The sequence below is a fragment of the Marmota marmota genome, unplaced genomic scaffold (assembly GCF_001458135.2).
Source record: "Marmota marmota marmota unplaced genomic scaffold, marMar, whole genome shotgun sequence".
Classification (NCBI taxonomy): Eukaryota; Metazoa; Chordata; class Mammalia; order Rodentia; family Sciuridae; genus Marmota; species Marmota marmota.
The window spans coordinates 1-21,134 of NW_026000005.1; the positions used below are offsets into that span (position 1 = coordinate 1).

General features: G+C 31.0%; 1 protein-coding gene across 2 annotated transcripts in view; it reads left to right on the top strand.

Annotated features, from left to right (window-relative positions):
- Nucleotides 1–4,225: 4,225 nt before the first annotated feature.
- LOC107138502 (alkyldihydroxyacetonephosphate synthase, peroxisomal) overlaps nt 4,226–21,134 on the top strand; it is a 52,702-nt gene continuing 35,793 nt past the window's right edge. Inside the window, exons 1-5 of one of the 2 annotated variants that reach the window (XM_048808007.1) lie at nt 4,226–4,288; nt 8,711–8,721; nt 9,716–9,773; nt 14,633–14,709; nt 16,600–16,712. In XM_048808007.1, the coding sequence (XP_048663964.1) occupies nt 9,749–9,773; nt 14,633–14,709; nt 16,600–16,712 (215 nt within the window). In that variant the 5' untranslated portion in view covers nt 4,226–4,288; nt 8,711–8,721; nt 9,716–9,748. The remainder of the gene's footprint in view (nt 4,289–8,710; nt 8,722–9,715; nt 9,774–14,632; nt 14,710–16,599; nt 16,713–21,134) is intronic. The other variant, XM_015481086.2, reaches the window with a different exon arrangement.

A 21,134-nucleotide genomic window follows, 5' to 3' on the forward strand; every position in this document is an offset into this window, starting at 1 on the left:
GCAGTCCCACCAGCAATGTACAAGTGTACCCTTTTCCCCACATCCTCGCCAGCACTTGTTGTTGTTTGACTTCATAATGGCTGCCAATCTAAGTGGAGTGAGATGGTATCTTAGGGTGGTTTTGATTTGCATTTCTCTGACTGCTAGAGATGGTGAGCATTTTTTCATGTACTTGTTGATTGATTGTATGTCCTCCTCTGAGAAGTGTCTGTTCAGGTCCTGGGCCCATTTGTTGATTGGGTTGTTTGTTCTCTTATTGTTTAATTTTTTGAGTTCTTTGTATACTCTGGATATTAGGGCTCTATCTGAAGTTTTACAATATTACTTAAGCTATTGTTTAAGTAATATAAAATAATATAGTATAAAACAATATGTTTAACTATAAGCTAAAAAGAATTCCCATTTTCTTCTCCCTTAAAAAGATATATTGTTAAGTGTTTTTCCAAAGACTAGATAATGCCTAGAAATCATATTTCTGTATTCTGTGTATTAGTATGGAAATTCCTGCATTTTTCTAGGCATTTGTTCATTGTTTGAACCGGAATAGTTTGTAATTCTTTCTCAACATTTCTCAGCAGGAAGGAAGTTAAGGGTATGTACTTAGCCTTTTTCTTCTTTCTTTAAACTCCTAGAGCTCTTTAATATTTACTGTCATCCATATTTAAATAGAATCTTGTGAGCAAGGGAGTTTTTCAGTGTGACCCAGTATCTAAGTTTCTCAGTGTCCAGGTGGAGGGAGTCTGATAAACAAATGAAAATAACTAACAAGTAGTATGTCTTCATCTTGGACTTTGTGAGATACTGAAAGGGAAAATGGCAAATAGTTTCACTTCCCACCATCCCAAGACAACCACTATTGGTGTTTAAAGGAAATTATCAACACACACACACACGTGTGTGTATACCATTTCTAGTACTCTTGATTACATATGCTCAGTCTTGCTTTCTGAGACACCATTCTTTTAATTTTGCATATTCAAGAATTTCATCTGTTTTCAAGAAGCTTATTTATCACAGTTAGATTGCTAGACTTAGCATAGGCCCCTTAATCTTGACTATTGTCTATCTACTCTTGGGGTGGAGAGAAGATTTAAAAAAGAAATATGGTGAACATTTTTTGGACTGTGACAGGTTACTTTGGTGTTAATGCAGAAATAAATATTGACAGTTGAAGTTTTTGCCTAAAAGCCCTAATTCACTACAACCTTGATGATACTATATTATCATTAGGCAGCTAGAGTATATAATATGACATCACATTTACCAAAATGATTATTGGCAGTAATATTTAAAGCAGGAATATTAAGGAGGCATGGAAATAAGTTTTAGGAATAAATAGTATTTCTTGTGCTAAAATAATGGATAAGAAATGAAGTTCAAGTTCTTCTGATGCATGTTTGTAAAACATTTCCATCACTTTTGAAGACCAAGGAAAACATGGTAACTTTATACGTAAGCTACCTGAAGTATTAAGAAGCAAAGAAACTGTGTACAGAGCTTTACAGTTTTGCTTATGAGTTGGTACCTTAGAAGAATGGGAAGTTCATCAATTAAAAACAAAATCAAAGAATTTTCAGAATAAATTCTGTATTCTTGTTAATTTCAGATCTTAAAGAGTGATTTTTTTTATTCAGATATTTTCACTTTGAATTATAATCTACCTTATGTGTTAAATTCTTTTATTTCCCCTGCATGTTTTATCAAGCTGGACAATTTCCCACCAAAAAGCTCATTAAAGATACAGTTTATATTATCTCTTGTTCAAGGTTTGAACAACATATTTCTAATTATTATTATTCCCTCCATTTTATGGCAAAATAAATATGAATGCCAAGTTAGAATTTTAAAAATTATAGTTATAAAAGTAGTTTGAATCTTTCCTTCCTTCCTTCCTTCCTTCCTTCCTTCCTTCCTTCCTTTCCTTCCTTTCCTTCCTTTCCTTCCTTTCCTTCTTTCCTTCTTTCCTTCTTTCTTTCTTTCTTGGGACTGAACCCAGGGCCTTATGTATGAGAGGCATGTACTGTACCATCTGAGCTATATCCCCAGCCCTTATTTGTTTTTGTTTTGTTTTGTTTTTAAACAAAAGACCTCAGTGAGCTCATGTTTACTCACCACTGTCCCTTCATAATATATGCACTATAAGAACACAGATTCAGTTGACTCATTAAAAAGTACTATGTGATCTTTGGAGTAGATGTGTACACATTTTATGCTTTCCTGAGTGTTCCATCAACTTTTGCACATTATAAATATATGTAAATCTATGTTACATTTCATCATAAGAAGTGATGTACAGATGAATCAAAATCTTAAGTTTATGATTTCATTAGAATGGAAATGTTAAATTTAAACGTATGTGGTCGGTGTAGTCCGGTGCTGTGTTTGTTACAATTTGCGACACTCCTGATAGAAAGTGATAAAAGAGGAGTTACCTGTGCCATTGAATAGTGGGTGATAGATTTTTTTCTTTTTCTTGTGTAAATCTGTAAAATTTGTATTTTTATTTATTTAAAAAAGTTCTTAGGATACTCAAAAATTCTTAGAATTCATTATACAAATTATGCTGCATATATATCTTGGATTAAATAAGTAATGATTGAATTTATCTAATTCTAGATAGGGAAGAGGGGTGGGAGGGAAAAGGAGGGGGCAGGGGATTAGCAAGGGCAGTGGAATGTGATGGACATCATTATCCAGAGTACATGTATAAAGACTTGAATTGGGTGTCAACATAATTTATATATAAACAGAGATATGAAAAATTGTGGTATATATGTGTAATAAGAATTGTAATGCATTCCACTGTCGTGTATTTAAAAAAAATAAAATCAGTAAAACTAAAAAAAATTAAATAAAAAATAAAGGTAATGATTAATAGATAGTACCACCCTGTGATTAAAAAGCAAGTCAGAAAGAAAGCACTTTTCTGATAGTTTTGACCGTTTGGTTTCGTGTAGTTAGTAGTAGATAATCTCTAGAAACAAATGCTGTGGTCTTAGAACTGATTCAAAAGTCCAAAGAGACAATATTTTATTCTCGAATATTGCTCTTATACATTATAAAGATGCTAAGAACCATTACTTCAATTTGGAGATATTACATTATTTTGGGAAATTAAGTATTTTACTTGTCTTATGATATGTAGTAGAAAAGCATTAAATGTTTACCTGGAAATGGATAAAGGATTGTATAATGGTTTAGGGATATTTGCATATCAATTTACAGAGTGTGCAAATCTCATATGTCAAGAGCAAGATACTGTTTGCTGCTCTCCTTTGTAACAGTATTGTCAGGCAGAAAAAGTGAGAAAATTATCAGATATTGGCAGTAGTCATTGTTCAATTTGGGATTTGGAATTTCTGCTGATAGCAGGCAAATTAAGATCCATTAAAATAGATGGTACATGGTTTATAATTGTGCCAAATTCTTGATTGAATAATGAGTTGTTTGCTTGTAATTCCTCACTGTCATTTCAAAGCATTTTAATTTTTGCAGTATTTTCAGACTCAAGTTGCTTTTGGAATGGGAAACTGTATTTTGGAGTATCTTTTGGAAAGGAGCACACATGATTGTTCACAAATAGCAAAGTGGACTCTGTGTATACTTTTTATTACTATTCTTACTGAGGGAAATAAATAAGCTACCATACACTGGCAGCAGAAGGATTCTACTAAGGTTTCTCTCATCTTTGCCCATGTGAGGAATTGCCCTCTTTCAATACTTCACTGTCTTGTGAGGAGCTAGAAAGGAAGATTTAGTGGAAGATTAATGTGATTCTTTCTCATAAGTGGCAGTTCAGTATAATCTCCAACTTTACTCAGTAAATGGGTAAGTGAATTTTACGACTTTCTTAGAAAATAGATTTGTTATAGTAGCCTCTCAAGAAGGGGAAACATGATTTTTTTTTTTTTTAAATCATTGCCATTGTCAGATGTAACATTTTATTATTCTCTTTTCTTGTTTTTCTGGAAATGACAGTGGACATGTGTTTACATGGTTTGAAGGAAAACTGAATGTTGAAACAAGCTTAAAAGCACAGTTTGTGTGTGTGTGTGTGTGTGTGTGTGTGTGTATGGAATTTGTTTAAAAAATACTTAGGATTTATACCTTATGATACTGAGAAAAGAGCATCTGTTTCAGTAAGAGGAAAATCTGACTATGTTTGGGATGGATTCTACTCATTCCCTTGAAAATTGTCTTTCTCAGTATCAGAACTAGATTTTTAGAATTACAGGGTAAATGATAGCCTTTCATCTCATTACTTTTTGACAAGGAGTAGCCTTTTCTACTTTCCAGCATTTTTATTTTAAACAATTTTAAACTGATTGGTATTTTTTCCTGGTGACCTTAGATCATAATTTAGGAAAGAATAGATCTTGAATTTTCTGTAAAAATTTATCCTGCAGGGGTTCAAATAAATTGAAAGGAGTTAGGCTTACCACATAACTTTGTAAAATATTTAAAACTTCTTTATATTCAGAAGTAATTCTTGGGAATATTTATTACATATAGAAGATGGAATTGTCATTTAAAATCATTTGTGTGTAGAAAGAATAACCCTAATTAATGCTTGGTAATTGAATTTTTTATTGTGTAATCCAGCAAAATGAGGACAACTATAAGACAGACTCTCTATCAGAAGCCCCTCAGAGCAAGTTATTTTACTTTTATTAAAGTGAAAAAATAAAAATTATAATTAGGAAACTGACACCAACTTTTGGCCTTTCCCTTAATATAAGTGGAAGGAAGTATTCACACAATAATGTATATTATTTCATTTTTAAAAACTAAGAGATAATTGTCTTTAAAATATACAGTTCTTCTTGTTTACAGTAAGACTCTTAGCTGTAAGCTAGTATGTCATTTCCAATATGACCAGCCAGTAATTGTAATAGTCGTAAATATTATATGATTTCATCTATAATATCAACTCTGACTTAAAAGTTAGAGGAAGAATCTGTCTACATTTAAAGTTTTTATTTCTAGATATTTTTTACTCAATAGATTTCTTTCAGCCTTTTTTTTTTAAACTTATTTTTATTAATTTTATCATTGCCTTTTGAAGTGCTGTGTTCTTAGTGCAACGCACACCTAGTACAGTGGATAGTATGCAAGTTAAGTGGATGGGATTCCTCTCCTGGTAATCACTAAGAATATTGCATATCATGATAAATTCTCCTTTTAAACTTTTGTATGGCGTTGCACATGGGGTTTAGTATTGAAGTATTTGCTTCTGGTGCAATAATGAGATAAATTCACTATCTCTGATATAGTGTTTAGACTGAGGAATTTGGGCTGTTCTAGACAGAAAGTTTGATTTATGTTTTGAAGAAATAAACCTTATTAGTTCAACAATGACTCATTCCTTAGCTGTGGTTCCAGATACTGGACCATTCAGTGCTAATCTTTTTATAGTTTATCTGTAAGAAGTTAGAGTAGTAGATATGCTGCAGACATTTGAAATGTATGTTAGCATTGAATTTCTTTTGCCAATAGCTAGATAATTAAGAGACATCTTCTCAAATGATATATGTATATTATCTGAAATGCAAATTCTGATTTTCTCTATGACAAATGAAAGCATGACTTAGTGCCAGAAAAATAAATTTTACAGACAGCTTTTGGTGTGTTTTGTATAGGGACTTTTTTTTTTTTTAAATAAAATAGTTGGATAAGAAATCTGTTGGTTCTTGAGTTAGTGCAGAAAATACTACCAATACTTAGTAAAATAAGATTCAACAGAATGATTATTTTGTATTTATTAGGTTATATACTCAAGTAAATTCCTGGTTGTAGCATCCTGGGAAGAAATTGCCAGCACTTGACTTAGTTCAACTTATATCCATATTTTAAGGTCAGAGTGATTATTTATTTCTTCAATGTCCAAGTGAAATAAAGATACAGATATACTTTCATCAGTTAATAATAGTTTTTTTTATATAGTTTTTTAGAGTGTTTACTAACTATGAAGTATACTCAGGTACCAGTCAGGATACATGAGAGATCCTAGTAAGTGCATATAATCTATTCCATTAACTCCCATTTGAGTGAGCAATTTTTGGGGGAGAATTGTTAAATTCTTTGAATTTTTTTTGTTAACTTATTAAAGTTAGTTAAAAGAGTCCCTCTCAGATTAGTTCTGATCACCTACCAGAAGAGGTCACTTTTACTGAAGGGCCTTTTATCCCCCTTTTCTTATCTGTGGAATACAGTATTCTTAGTCCAGCATATTGCAATAGTGTAGTAATGAATTTAGATTTTCAGTTATTAGCATTTGTGCTGTCTCTACTTCTAAAGGCAATCTTTTGAGTGCTTTTAACCTCCCTAGTTAGTTTTAAAGCAATGGTGACATAATCGAATCTTAACCATAGAGTATATCAGATTGAATAATGTTGTTTTTTAAGAATAGTAACATTATTTTAATCTTTTGATTATAGAAACTTCTATTTAATTAGTTGCAATGACTTTAATTATTTCAAATTGTAAATAAGCTTTTTGTATATGTAGAATGACACAATGATTTACAAATTATTAGTTGCCAGAGAATCACAAACTAATTTAGATTTTTTTTTAAATTTCTGAGTGTTTTACTTATCAGAATATGACAGTAACTGAAAACTCTACTTAGCAACCTTTGAAAACCCTGGCATGATTACAATATGAAACTTTAAAGCTCTTGCTTTGCATTTGATAATTTCAGAAAAGTAAATGTTATTTAGAATACAATTTTTTTTAGCTGCTTGCTTATTCTTTTAAAATAGTCTGTTCTCATATACTATACTTCCTCAATGTAAATGGGAATAGTGTACTAACTAGTTTATGTGACTCACTTGTCAAAAATCATAGTTAAAACCACAGTCAGTTTAACTGAATATTGGTAGCTGTGTGTATAGCAAGTGCCCTGAAACTTTATTAGCTCTCTTTCCAGTTCTTTAATTTGGAAACTTAAAACATATAAAACATTTAAAAGAATAGCACAGCAATCACCTGTATATCCATCTTGTATATCCAGCAATTATTAGTTTTTTACAGTATTTTTCTTTGTGTATGTATATATCTATATCTATCTATCTATCTATCTATCTATCTATATGTTGTCTAGACCATTGGAAATTAAGTGACAGACATCATGACCCTTGACCTCTAAACACTTCAGCATCTATCTCCTGAAACAGAATAGTATCATTATCATATCTAAGAAACTATGCAGTAATTTTCTAATGCCAGCTAATTACAATTCTCTATTCAAATTATTCCACTTGTCCCTCAAATATATTTTATAGAGAGTATTTGCAAACTAATATTTAATCAGAATCTGCATATTGTACTTCAATTGCTTTACAGATTTAGTACCAATAGAAATTTATGTAATGTAGTATATTTTCTTCCCATTTTCTGATACAGATGTATTTATGTTGGTTGTTTTCATTAAGAACACCTGATATTGATACAGGTGAAGTAGAATCTGGTTGCAAGTAGGGTATGGAATTTACAAGTTCTTGATAGGAGTTTAAAATGTTTTTATTCTAAAAATGAAAAATGGCTCTGAATTCTTTTATATTTTATTAGATATATAAGACATCATATAAATATGTATGTTATATGGATATTCTGTTTATTTTATGGAGAACAGAAATTTGGTCTAATCATGCTTCATATGTTTTATTAGAAGTCAATGTACTCATTTTATTAAAAACATTTCAGATTTGTAAATATAAAGAAAATGGATTTTCTTTTAGTATTTTGGAAACTGGTAGCATTTTTAGAAGCATAAGCCAAACTACAAAGATATCTTTAATCCAAGATTTGAAATTACTCAGGTTGCAAATGTATTTTAAAAATTATTATACTCTTAATAAATTCAGAAAATAGCAAATTAATTTTAATGTAGCTATTGTTTAAAATATGAATCAGAAGCTTTGTGTGAATGTGTTTTAAAAAGTGATTTTTTTGGAGGATGTGTGATATACTTGAAATAATGTTCATCTAGGACCCAAGATATCTTGGTCTTACTTCTGTCTTTATTATTTAACAGTCATCTGACCTTGGGCAAATATTTTGCCCTCACTGATTCTGGTGTTATTTTCTGTAAAATGGGGGTAATATCAGTTCTGCTATCTTGATAGTGTTGTTTCTTATATAAAATAAAGACATGACAGTAGCTTGGAAACTGTGATTCTTAATAATATAAGCTGGTGGGTTATTGTTATGATGTGTATATAAAATTATCTAATACTGTTTCTCTAGACTTGGTAGTAACTTTAAAAAAATAACTTTACTTACCTCATTTTTAGTATGAAAACTGAGTAAATAAATTGAATGTCTCAAAATAAGAAACATTTAGTCATTTTATTGGGTAAAATAAAATGTGTATTGTATGTTACTATTGTGTATTGTTTCTTCTGAGTTTCAGAAATTTATGTTGCCAGAAATTGTTTTGATAAATATTATTCAGAAGATAAATGCTTAAAAATATATAGCATTTGTCAGACTTATGGTATAAAAACACCTCCCCTTTTAGTTGTAGATAGACATAATTCCTTTATTGTTTTTAATGTGGTGTTGAGGATGGAATCCAGTGCCTCACACATACATACTAGGCAGGCGCTGTATCACTGAGTTACAACTGCAGCCCCTAAAACATTAGCCATGTTGAAAATTTGTATAGAAAATAAAAAATTCCATTTAAGGTTCAGCTCACATGAATATGGAGAAATTACACCTAATGTGAACCTTGCTAGTGTTAGTATTGTGATGTTTTATCATCACCAAATAAGTATAAATATAGGTTGGTGATATTCCTCATCCAAAATGCTTGGGATCAGAGATGTTTAAGATTTTGGAGATTTTCAGACTTTGGAATATTTGCATAGACATTACCAGTTGAATATTCTAATCCAGAAATCCAAATGCCTCCAAGTCTGGGAAGTTGGAACTCAGAAAGTTAGGAATTTTGGAGTAATTTGGAGTTCAGATTTTTGGGTTAGGAATGTTTACTTAACCTGTATCTGCTTTCCTTGGTTTTCTTTACTTGCTACTTGTAGTATGTGCCTAAATAACTACAACACTAGTGCAGTTTTTATTCTTCGGATACATTATCTTATCCTTCAGAATTTCATCACTGTTTTCATACAAGTAACCTTGACAGGACTTGCAAATCAGGAAACTGGATGGTTGTTCTATTTAAAATGGGTTATGAGAAGGGATTAAAAGAAAGAATTTCAGTTCCTAGAATTGTGACACAGGCAACATTTTAGTGCTTTTGTCTCCTGAAAATTTTCACCGCCATGTTCCTCATTTTAAAAGTGTTACAAGAACCTAACATAACTAGTTCATAAACACATAATTATTGAGTTAACTGTATTTAGTCTTAAAAATTTCTACTTTGTTCTAAAATAATCCATCTTGAAGTCGGTTCACCTTGAAGCCCAGTTTTCTTTTATGGCATTTCCATAGGTCTTTGCTAGACATAAGCACATCTTATTGCAGAAATTAAAGATATAGTAGTATCTATTAATCTATTTTGCATGTAGATCTCTCCAGATAATTTAAAGCCACTGATGTTTTATTTATCTTCATAGAATTGTATAAAAATTCTTTTCTTCTGTATATTTTTAGGAAGTAAGCTCTTAATCTCTTAAATACAGAAAAAATTTCATATTCTACTCATCCAGCTTTTTATTGTATTAAACTTATATCACATTCTTCTCTTTTTAAACAGAGATGTGCTCCTGCATCTATTCGCCTCATGGACAACCAGCAGTTTCAGTTTGGTAAGTAAAGAGTGATAATTTTAACATATGCTCATTTATTCTCAAAATTTTCAGCACTAGAAAGATAAATGTCATAGTTCCTGCCATTCAGGAAGCTCTCTCAGACAGTAACATAAATGAATGAGTTCAGTAGTATTGGAGAGACTATGAAAGAAGACTTCATTGGATCCTGTATAGATTTTTAAGTGAAGGAACAGTTGATTCTATTTGATTTTGTTCAACCTCAGGGGTTGAAAGTCAGAAAAGACTTTTAAAGGAGGGTGATACTTGAGCAAAGTCTTAAAAGGTAAATAGAAGTTTGCTCGAGATTATTTCTTCCTTACCACACTCATTCACTTGTAAACAGAAATACAAATTTTTTTCAAGAGACTTAGGCAGGAGTATCAAAAGTTTGAGGGCATTCTGAGCAACTTATTGAGTCCCTATCTCAAAATACAACAATAATTAAAAAAAGAAGCTGGGGATATAGTTCAGGGTTACAGTACTTTCTTAGTATGCACAAAGCCTTGGGTTCAATACCCAGGGCTGCCCCCCCCCCCCAAGTTATGAAACCTCAGTGACATGTTTTAGGATACTGGGAATCATTTTGTTTACCTCAAATAGAGGGTAGGACAAGGCTTGTCATATGAAATAAAGCTACATGGGTTATTTAGGGCTTTGCAGAATAGATTTGTATTTTATCTTGTAAGCTGTGGGATTTCTTTGTGGAGGGAATAAAATCATCTTTACATTTCAAAAGCTCATTCTGGCAGTTTTGCTCAGGGTGGATTAGAAGGGTACAGACATGAAACAGCTCAAGAGGCAAATTTTGGGACCCATGAGTAAGGTAGAAATAATGGAAATAGAGTAGAGGATAGATTTTTAAAAATCAGCTAGCCAATTAGATGTGGAAGGCTAAATAAAGGGAAGAGTTGAAGTAAAAATGGTCGATTTGGGGGAAAAATATATTACAATGGATTGTATCTAAGGTGCCATTGGGCTCTTGGGGTGAAGAATTCAATAGGTATTTGGATCCAAAAACATTTTTCTTTTCTACCTATTTGTCTAAATTATTGAACTTTTGATACAATTTATTAATCATGTTTTCAATTCTAGTTTTATTGCTTCCATATTTTTTTCACGTGCTGAAATTTACTTTGGGATTTGAGTTTGTAGAATTTAAATGCCATCAAAAGAGTTCCTGATCCGGGCATGGTGGTGATGTAATCCCAGCAGCTCGGAAGACAGAGGCAAGAGGATTGTAAGTTCAAAGCTGGCCTCAGCAACTTAGCAAGGCCCTAAGCAACTCAGTGAGACCCTGTCTCTAAATAAAATATGAAAAAGGGCTGGGAATGTGGCTCAGTGGTTGAGTGCCCCTGAGTTCAATCCCTAGTACAAAAAAAAAAAAAAATCAGTTCCTAACATTATGGAAATTATTGTTCAGTAATAAATACCAAAGGCTAAGGTAGGCAGATTTTATTGTTGTTGTTGCTGTTGTTTTGTTTTATTTTACTTTTTTTGTAGTTTAGGGATTGAACCCAGGGCTTTGCACATGCTAGGAAAGAACTGAACCACTGAATTATTCCCCCAGCCCTGAAAGGCAGGCTTTTGTTTGTCATGTCTGAAAGTTGCTTAGGTTTTAATATAGGGAAAACTATTATAGTTATGTAGAAAATTAACTGGGAAAGTCAGGTTTATATCAAGAATTCATTTTTAAATTAGATTCTTTTTATTCACAATTACTTCTTTAATAAATTACTTTCAACATACTATAGTATTAAGAAACAAAAGTTGATAATTGTGTCCTATAAATAATGAGATATTTAAGTCAAATGAAAATCAAGGCTCTAGTATGTTTGGCTTGCTTTTGGAGATCTATACAGCCATGTATATAATTAATAAAATTATTAACTATTTATGTGATGATTTTGTAGTACATTATGTTAGACATAGGCATCTTTTGAAACTATAATTCTGACCATGTTTTTTTTTTTTTTTTTTTTTTTTTATAATTGGGTTTTGTAGCAATTTAAAATGAGAGTTTAAGGAAAAGGTCTTTCTGGCTGTCTGCCATCTGTGTTCCACATTCTCATTATATACCTAGAAACATGCTCACATAGTCCCTTCTAGCTCTATGGTAGGACTTAATTCTTTCTAGTACTGACCATGTCTCCCTTCTGCTTTTTATTTAGCCACCATAGTATTTATTTTGAATTACAGATCTGGTTATGCTTCTTGGTTGGCTGTAGTCCTTTTGATTCTTCAGTTTGTTTTGAAGTCTTTCCTTCTATATATATTGTCATGACCTTGTGATAAACAACTAAAAGAGTAATGCTTAGCACAGCAATTCAGACCCTACAATAGCCATATGGCTGCTTATTTTTAGTGTTTGTATCATACTGATTAATAAAGCATAAGCCTTATTCACAAATGGTGAATATTTTTAATATCACCACTTCTTGTAGTAAAACCCCTATTACATTATATTAGATTATCTGTTTTCAGTATATTGAAATGATCTATGGATTTCCTCTGTAGATCAAGGTTTCTCAAATTTTAGAGGATGTATTTTAGTAATTTTTAAAATTTCTTGCATTTATCACATTGTAGGCATTTTTAAATTTTGTGTTTTTGTGGTTCTATGGATCAACCCAGGGTCTTTCTTGCACATGCAGGGCAAGTGCTCTACCACTGAGCTACATCCATATCCCTTTATTTTTTATTTTTATTTTTGAGACAGGATCTTAATTATTTGCCTAGACTGGCCTCAAACTTGCAACCCTCCTGCCTCAGCCTCTCAAGTAGCTAGGATTCCAGGTGTGCACTATCGTTCCTAGCCATAACAGGCATTTAGTTTTTATTTAAGCATTAATCATTGCATTGGTAAAGAAAGTAAGCATATCCTAAATAGCTCTTAGCACATTGCTAAGCACATTATCTTAGTATAGTTTATGAAATCCCTCCTCACAACTGTTCTTCCAGGTGGTATTCCCATTTTACAAACAATTCAAGGCTCAGTATTTTAACCAAAGTCTGCAAGTCCTGTTTGGTAGAGCTGAGATTGAACTCATTTAGTTTGAATCCAAATCCCAATACTTTTTACGCTGTTTCAAACCACTTCTTTGAAACATACATAGTTAATATATCCTTTTTAATTAATTCAAATTGTAGGAACAAAAAATGCACTGTCAAGCTGTTTGGAAACCAAATTACTATAAAAGATAAAACACTAGCTGAAATATATTTAGAGTATAATTAATCTCATAGGTAGCATTAATTTAAGAAAAAGTAAAAGATAACAATATCTTCCAAGTAATACTAATGCTTGACTCAAAAGTCAGTGTCTCTTTTGCAATAATTTATTCTTTAAAACTATCATGTCAACTTAGTATTGGAGATGTGTGTGACTAATTGCTACCGATGTAATGGAAATTATACTAATAATGTCAGTGGATTATTTACCCGTAAGGATTATTTCATATTGGAGTACTAACATTTGGATCCCTTATGCATTGTGTAATGATAAATGAATGAGAAAACTTTTATATGAATAGCAATTTCCATTTTGCAAAAACACAACACACATACTCAACATATGTTTACATGTTTATTTCCAATTGTTATTTAGATAGGATGACTTCCATTTGGTACAGAAAGTGTTTTGTTGATACATTATTTTTAACTTAAATCATGCTAAAAATTATATCGAAAAGCACTGGTTATTCTGGAAAAGTATCTCTGATAATTCACAATAAAAAAAGAAAAAAATAACTACTTTTGATCCAGTAGCTCAAAAGGATTGCCAGGTGGATCTCCATCTAATCTGCAGTTCTTTTGGAGTGTCAGGGGCTGCAGGGGGTTTGTTTTAATGCCTCAGAGCATGAATTTCTATTAGCTCCTGGTTAAGACTTATGTTACATGTCCTTTTAACAGTTTCCTATTAGAGACAGCAAAACTGTAGTATCACAGATTCATTATTTCAATTAAAAAAATAGGTGGGTCAGAAAAATAGACTATCAATGATAGTTGTTTTAGAAATGTTTGCTTTTGTACTTATTTTAGAGGGAAGTCCTGCTCTTTAAAAACAAACAAAATCCCTCAAACTTGAAAGGCTTTAAAAAAATTAATCTTTTTTTGATATAATTTTAGATTTAGTAAAGACTTTAAAATTCTTTATAAAATTTTTATGTAAATGGTTGCCATATTTTTCTGAATTGGGCTCATAACATTAAAGCCAGATGCATGACTCTTAAATGTAGTAGTCATGGAAGTTGAAGTTGCTACTCTTTGAAAACAATGGGGAAACAGTAAAAGGTTTTCACTCAATTAAGCTTAATCCGCAGGCAAAGATGTTAATTTAACAGACTCTGAGACACCATTTATGTTATTTTGGCAATTTTAACTCTCTGGGTGTGATTAAGAAAGCAATTGCTAGTTTTATGCCAAGAATTCGCAATGAGTTAAGAATTAATTAAGAAACAACCTTAAACTTTGCATTGACTCCATATTTGGTTATACTTCTGAATGGTTTCTGTATAATTAGAAAAATAAAAGTGAAACCAGCCACCATTGGGAGTTCTTAATAAAATAAAAATTAATGAACTAGTTTTAGTATGTATAAAATACATCATTGAAAGATGACCTAAACTATGTGTAGTATTAATTACATGTGGTAATTTGAATTTAACAAACAGAATGGGTTTTTTAAATAAAAAGTTGTGATTTTTGAAAGAAGGGAAAAGAAAAGATGAAGATCTTAATATAAATATACATAATATAGATTTAAAAGTTAAAGTCATCACTTTTAGGCTACTAAGTAGTCTTTTAATCTTCTGAAAATATCATTTGCTATTAATTTAATATAGAAACTTTTTTCTCAGGTCATGCACTTAAACCTCAGGTTTCCTCTATTTTTACATCATTTTTGGATGGATTAAAAAAGTTTTATATTACAAAGGTAAGAATTTTTATAAAATGCTAAATGTTTAAATACTTGGGATTTTAATTTGGTTTCCTGCCTTCTTCCTCTCACAGACGCCTGTTATAAGGATGTTTGTTCTTATAATAGTTGCTGTGTACATTTTATAATTATTGTTTTTCATATTGGAATAATATTAAGTCAGTCATGTAGTCATTTTCAAAAATTTTATTTTTCTAGTTTTGAGGTTTCTAAAAATAATGTTCATTGAACAGTCTAATGCACATTTTCTAAGAGTATGAATTTTTATTTAAACTTTGCTGGATTGCTTTCCTAAAATGTATACCAGTGTATAGTACTGGCAGCAAAATGTGTGTCATTTTTTTGTTGTGGCCTTATTATTGCATATGGGTTTTGTTCTTGTTGCTTTTTTATGTTTTAAATTTATTGGGAGGGGAGTAGTCCTTTGTTTTAGATGATGTTCTTCAAAATCAGTGAGACAAAACATTTCTTTATATTTTCTAGATGTAATTTTTCTCTGAGTTAGTTGAATATGATTATTTTGCCAAAGTGATTGATTGCTTTTTTTCCTCTGCTATGTTCTCTTTGAGGAATTATTAGAGATCCTTTGTTGTAAATTTTGTAAATAAATGTTTTCAGTCCAGTACTTCCCACTTAAAAAGAGATTTTTCTTTTTGGTGTTAAAACTTCAAATTTTTTAAGCCTTTTCTGTAATTATTTAATTGCTTCTGAGCTTAGAAGCTTCGTTCATCTGGACCTATGGTTATGACCATTTGATTTTCTCTTTTGTGTTGAATGAGAATTTAAAATTTTTCCTTATTACACTTTAATTTATTTCAATTTTATGATGTGAAGTAAATATCTAAAGTAATCTTCACCTCCTGATCCCCCAGTTGGTAACCAGTTGAGTCGCACCAATAACTAATTAATCCCTTCTTCTATCATTGATTACATCTTACATTGATTACAACACATCTTCTCATAGTATTTGTCTAATAAACAAACTCCATTTGAATGCATTTTTTTAAAATTATTTTTTAGTTTTAGGTGGACACAATATCTTTATTTTATTTTTATGTGGTGCTGAGAATCGAACCCAGTGCCCCACGCTTGCTAGGTGAGCGTGCTACCACTTGAGCCACATCCTCAGCCCCTGAATGCATATTTTTAATTGAGCTTTTTGTTCTTGAAAAATTAAATGGGTTTAATTGTTGTAGGTCTGATTTTCCCTCTTGTTATTCAGAATTTTCCTTTAGGTTACTATCACCTACCTCTTTTCTATTCTAGAAAAAATTTTAGAAACTCTTCATTTTCAACAGTCCACTGGGGTTCTTACTAAACTCAGAATGGAGTAATATATAGGTTTGTAATGCTTAGTTTATGCATTCAGGAGCATAAATCTTATATTTTTTAGGTATGTTTTCCTAATGAAGTTATATATTTCTTTATAAGATTATTTCTCTTAGTTTTATGTTTAAGATCTCTTTTGAAAGTATTTTTTAATAAGAAGTTCTTATTAGTATGTAAGGATACTGTTGTGTTCCCCCCTACAACTAGCTACTTTATTATTTTGTAGTTTTTATTTAATTCTTTATTATAATTCTGATAATTTGTTATATTTATATATCAATATGACATTTTATTTAAACCATGGCATACATGGTTTTATATGATTAAAACCATGGAATACATATAAAATGTTTTTTGTATGCTGTATAGTTTTATATTGTAATGACCTGCATAGGTGCATTAAGCATTCTTATTGATTGAAATTTAAAGTTCCGAAGTTCAATTTTTAAGAACTTGGTGTATTTGAACTCAGACCAGAAGGAAAAGAGCAAATGCATTTTGATTTACTGTTTTGCAAGATTAAACTCATCTGTAATAAAAATATATATTTTTTTTAAGTTTAAAGGATTTGATCCAAATCAGCTAAGTGTAGCCACATTACTATTTGAGGGGGACCGTGAGAAGGTTCTTCAACATGAAAAACAAGTATATGACATTGCTGCAAAATTTGGGTATGTCTTTAAGTTCTTAATGCCAAGAGAATAATAAGCTAGAATTCTAATATCTCCAACCAGTTATTAATGCACCAAACTGTAATGTTTATAAACAGACTGCTTATCTCTAGGCAGTTATTAATTAATTTAAATTTCATTTTAAATTTCTGGTAATTTATTATAGTAAATTTAAAATACTGTTTTGATTTACTTCCAAAATTTGTAAGAAGTTAGATTGATTACTCTAACTTATCTAATTATATATGGAGTATATAAATATTATTTTTATTGGTCGTTTGCACTAATACCCATTTCATATTTGTTGTGGTAAAGTAGGAAAAAATTCATCGTCATGTTACTCTTCAGTGAAAATATTGTATGTATAAAACATACTATTAGTGTATTTTAAAAATGAAATTAAGTTTAATCCCTGGTATTTGACAAATTGTCTATACTCCACCCCCTGTCATTTACAGTTTTGTGCTGGTATAAAGAAACAGAAAACATTTCACATCTATAACCAACTGAATAATGATAGGGTGGTTTTTGTCTGTCTGCTTGATGGATCATCAGACTGATCAATGAGAACTATAGTGGAAATGCCATTTATCAGGACTACATTTTTTCTTTTCTAAGTACATAAATTATCAGTTTTCTGGATACTAGTCTTACTTTTTTTGTTTGTTTCAGTGTTAAAATATAGCATACACATTATGCTTAGTCTGAGTTCTTTCTAATACTTTTATTCTTTTTTTCCTTCTAAGCAAACAATTGAACACTGTGTGTTTTAGAGTATCTCTCTCTCTCTCTCTCTCTCTCTCACACACACACACACACACACACACACACACACACTTACTTTAATATGTAACTAGCTTTTTACTTCCAGGATTCTCTGAACAATGTTGAAGTGAAGTATTGTCAGAGTGGAAAAGGGTATAACCTTGGGCTTAAGTTTTATTGTTGTACTATTTTTGAATATTAAAAATTAGGCTCTCACATTTTTTCCCCCTATTCTGAAACTGGCAAGTAGAATTTTAATTTTCTTTAGTAACAGATAAAGTTCACTAATCTTTCAAACTTTCTCTGCTTAAGTTTTTATATGTTACCTTTTGGAATTACTGATGTTTCAATTAAATTAATTAAAAATAATTATGCTATAAAGATTTATTTAATGATCAAATTGCTTGGCTTTCAGGTCATCTCATTTTTGTTTGCATTTTTAAAATGTGCATGTTTCCCTGTCCAGAAGGAATTTGGCATTATTTGTATACCTACTGCTTAGGAAGTAGGTACTCACAGGTGATAAGTAAATTTTAATGAAAACATTTTATCTCTGCTCTAGTCTTTAATATTAGAAACTGAAACATTAAATTTTTTTTATATATTTAAGTATTTAATTGGGACTATAAAATTTTTCAGAAGGACTTGTAGGGAAATGGAAGAAGACATTTTCTAATAATGTTTTGGATCACTGTTTATAGGGTTGGATTTGCTTAGTTTTATCCCAGTGTTCTTACCTTCCTAACACACACACACAGGAAATCTACTTTGTAGGATCAATAATTGTAATTAAAATTCAGAGTAACTAGCAAATCTTTACTAGTAAGTAATGTGTCACATTTCCTGTTAGATGATAAAAAGTGCCCATTGATGATAAAAAGTGCCCGTTCTGTCTTACACTTAATTTTTTTTAATAAGGCATGATTTGTCTGTTCCTGGGCCTCACTCTTGATACTTGGAACATACTTGAAATTGACTAAACATTTGTTGAATGAATTTATGAAGCCAAGCTCTGTATTTTTCCCTGATATCTTTTTTTTTTCCTAATTCTTTTATGCCTATTACCTGTAAGACAGAGTATTTTAATCTTTAGATGGTTTTTCAGAACCATATTATCAGTTTTGTTTGAGTAATCAATTTCAGGCATGTCAGTAATGCTGGGTTTGTTTTCTTACATCACACAATCAATTTATAGCTTATAAATAAGAGTGAATCTTCTTTCAGATACAGGGTTCAGCTTGCCAGACACTGATACTAAAGCTCCAGAACTGTTGGTTTAATTCCAACATTTTGCTTACTCCAAATAACACTTCTACCAGATTTATCCATTAAAAATAGATTATAGTAAATGAGATATTAATTTAAAGCAGAGATAAACTGTTAAAAACATTGGCTCAAATTGGTGTCTCGTGTTTTTGCTATTATTTTTTCCTTTTTAGTTACATTACAATTAATTTCTTAATGTACTTTCTTCCTGGCTTCCTTCATTTAGATGCAAAAATCTTTGTTTTTGAGCAACCCATATTGTCGGTTAAGAAAATGACTTTATTTTATTTTTTTTAAAACTTGGAAATATCTTATTTTGATTTTCTATCAGAGTTACTGACTGCCCCCTTGTTTTCTGTTAAAAAAATTTTTTTTGGTTCCAATTGTTGAAGACTCAGGGATATTTTTCTTTAAGGTGCCACTCCGCAAATCCTGAATCCTCAGTCACTTCTGCATAACAACTTAGAGGAAGGCACCACCAACTTTTTTTCTGCTAAAGTTTTTATATGTTAACTTAGTTCATGTATTTAATTTTTAATTAGGGCTTTATTAATCTGTCCATTATTTTCTTTTCCTTTTGTCCTGTATTCCCATTACCTTATTAGCTAAAGTTGATTGCTTTTAATGAAGTACTCTGAACAATCTAGAATACATGTTATCTTAGCCATTTTGTCTCTTTATCTTCCACTCCACTCCAACACTGTTAAATACCTTTGAACATATGTGACCCAACACAGCCTAGTAACCAAATATTGAATAATCATCATACCTTGGTTGTTTATCCTTGTTGGCTAGAGCTTTTACTTTTCTAAGAACTGAGGAGAATAAATGTTACTTGTCAGCACTTATGACAGGTGTTTTGACATTTACCATAGAACTTAAGGTAATATATTATCATTATTTTTAAAGTGTGCTTAAGTTGTTTAACATAATTCAACATGAGAGTGATTAGGTTTACCAGATGGCCCTTTTATATAAATGATTGTCTCATTCTTCTTTCATTAGTCTTCCCAGTGCTTCCTCATGAAATAGCTTTAAATTTGTTCAAGAACCATGAATTGATGTCTGAAATTTGCAAAGAGCAGGAAATAAGGGATGGAAGTTGCTACTTTAAAATAAAGCAGTTTGAATTTAAATAGGTTTTTTTTTTGTAGTGGTTACATAAGTGATTGTGTTCATGTTGTATGACACAATTGTATCTTAAGATAATTCAGACTAGAAGATTGACAGTTTTAAAAACTTAAAAAAAGAAAAAAGAAAAATTCTAAAAAGCTAAATTTGCCAGAAAACATGACTTGGAAAGAATCCCAAATTGACTTTTTTTCTCCTTGGGGGTTTATGAATTTAGAATGGATGTCCAATTTCAATCTCTTCCTAGTTTAGGTAAAACAATGCATGTTTCTGTGTGGTTTGTCTCACTGGATCCCAGTGTGAAACAGAAACCTTCACCAGATGTTAGAAGAGAATCTAAAGAGAAATGTCTTGTCTGGGAGAGGAAAGAAGGACTTTTTCTCAACCGTACTTAATAGAGATAGGCCAACTGAATGTTTATTCACACCTGTTACTTCTCACCATATAAAATATTTAGCATGCTCCTTCTCAAAGATTCCTAGCACAGGTATCTTGTACCCTTTTTTAGGCTTCACTCTTATCTCCTTTCCTTCTACTTTTAGTTCCAAGATGAACCATTTGTATTTTCTAGATCTATAGCGTTTTTTCTCCTTTGGTTTTAATCTTGACTGTTTCATATCTACGTGAGTTATGGGTTCAGCTGTTTTCCTCCAAGCACTTGTCCCGCCAATGTTCTGACATGTGTTCCTTTTGTTTGAGGACTTTATTTGGCTCTCTACCTATAACCTCACATCCAACCCAGAACTGTTTTTCTGTGTTTTCTTACTTTTCACTTTCAGCAATGCTTCTTTCTTGTTTATAAACATCCTATTAATACAAACAGTCCCCTGCATTTCATTATAGCCCGTCCTCAAGTAGTTCTAGACTAGAGCTATTCTGTCAAGTCTGCTACTCCTTCTAGATGACACTAACTTGTGTTTATCCATCCAGAATAGAAAGTCAGGAAATTCTGAATAGTTTGGATTTTAGATTTTCAGATTAGGGATACTCAGCCTATATTAATAAAATAAGAATACTTAAGTGTCTTGTTATGCATGTGAGAATTAAGCTTATTTAAGGTATTTTTCATGACTAATTCTCTGCTCTTTTTGAGAATATGAAAAGTAATATAAATCAGCTTTATTAGTGTGGTGGATAAATTTTGAAATTAATGACTAGACTGAAAAATAAAAAATATTTTTAGATTTTTGTCTAAACTTATTCTCTTGATATCTCTTTGATATAAATGAAATTAAGATAAAAATGAGATGTAATCTGGAA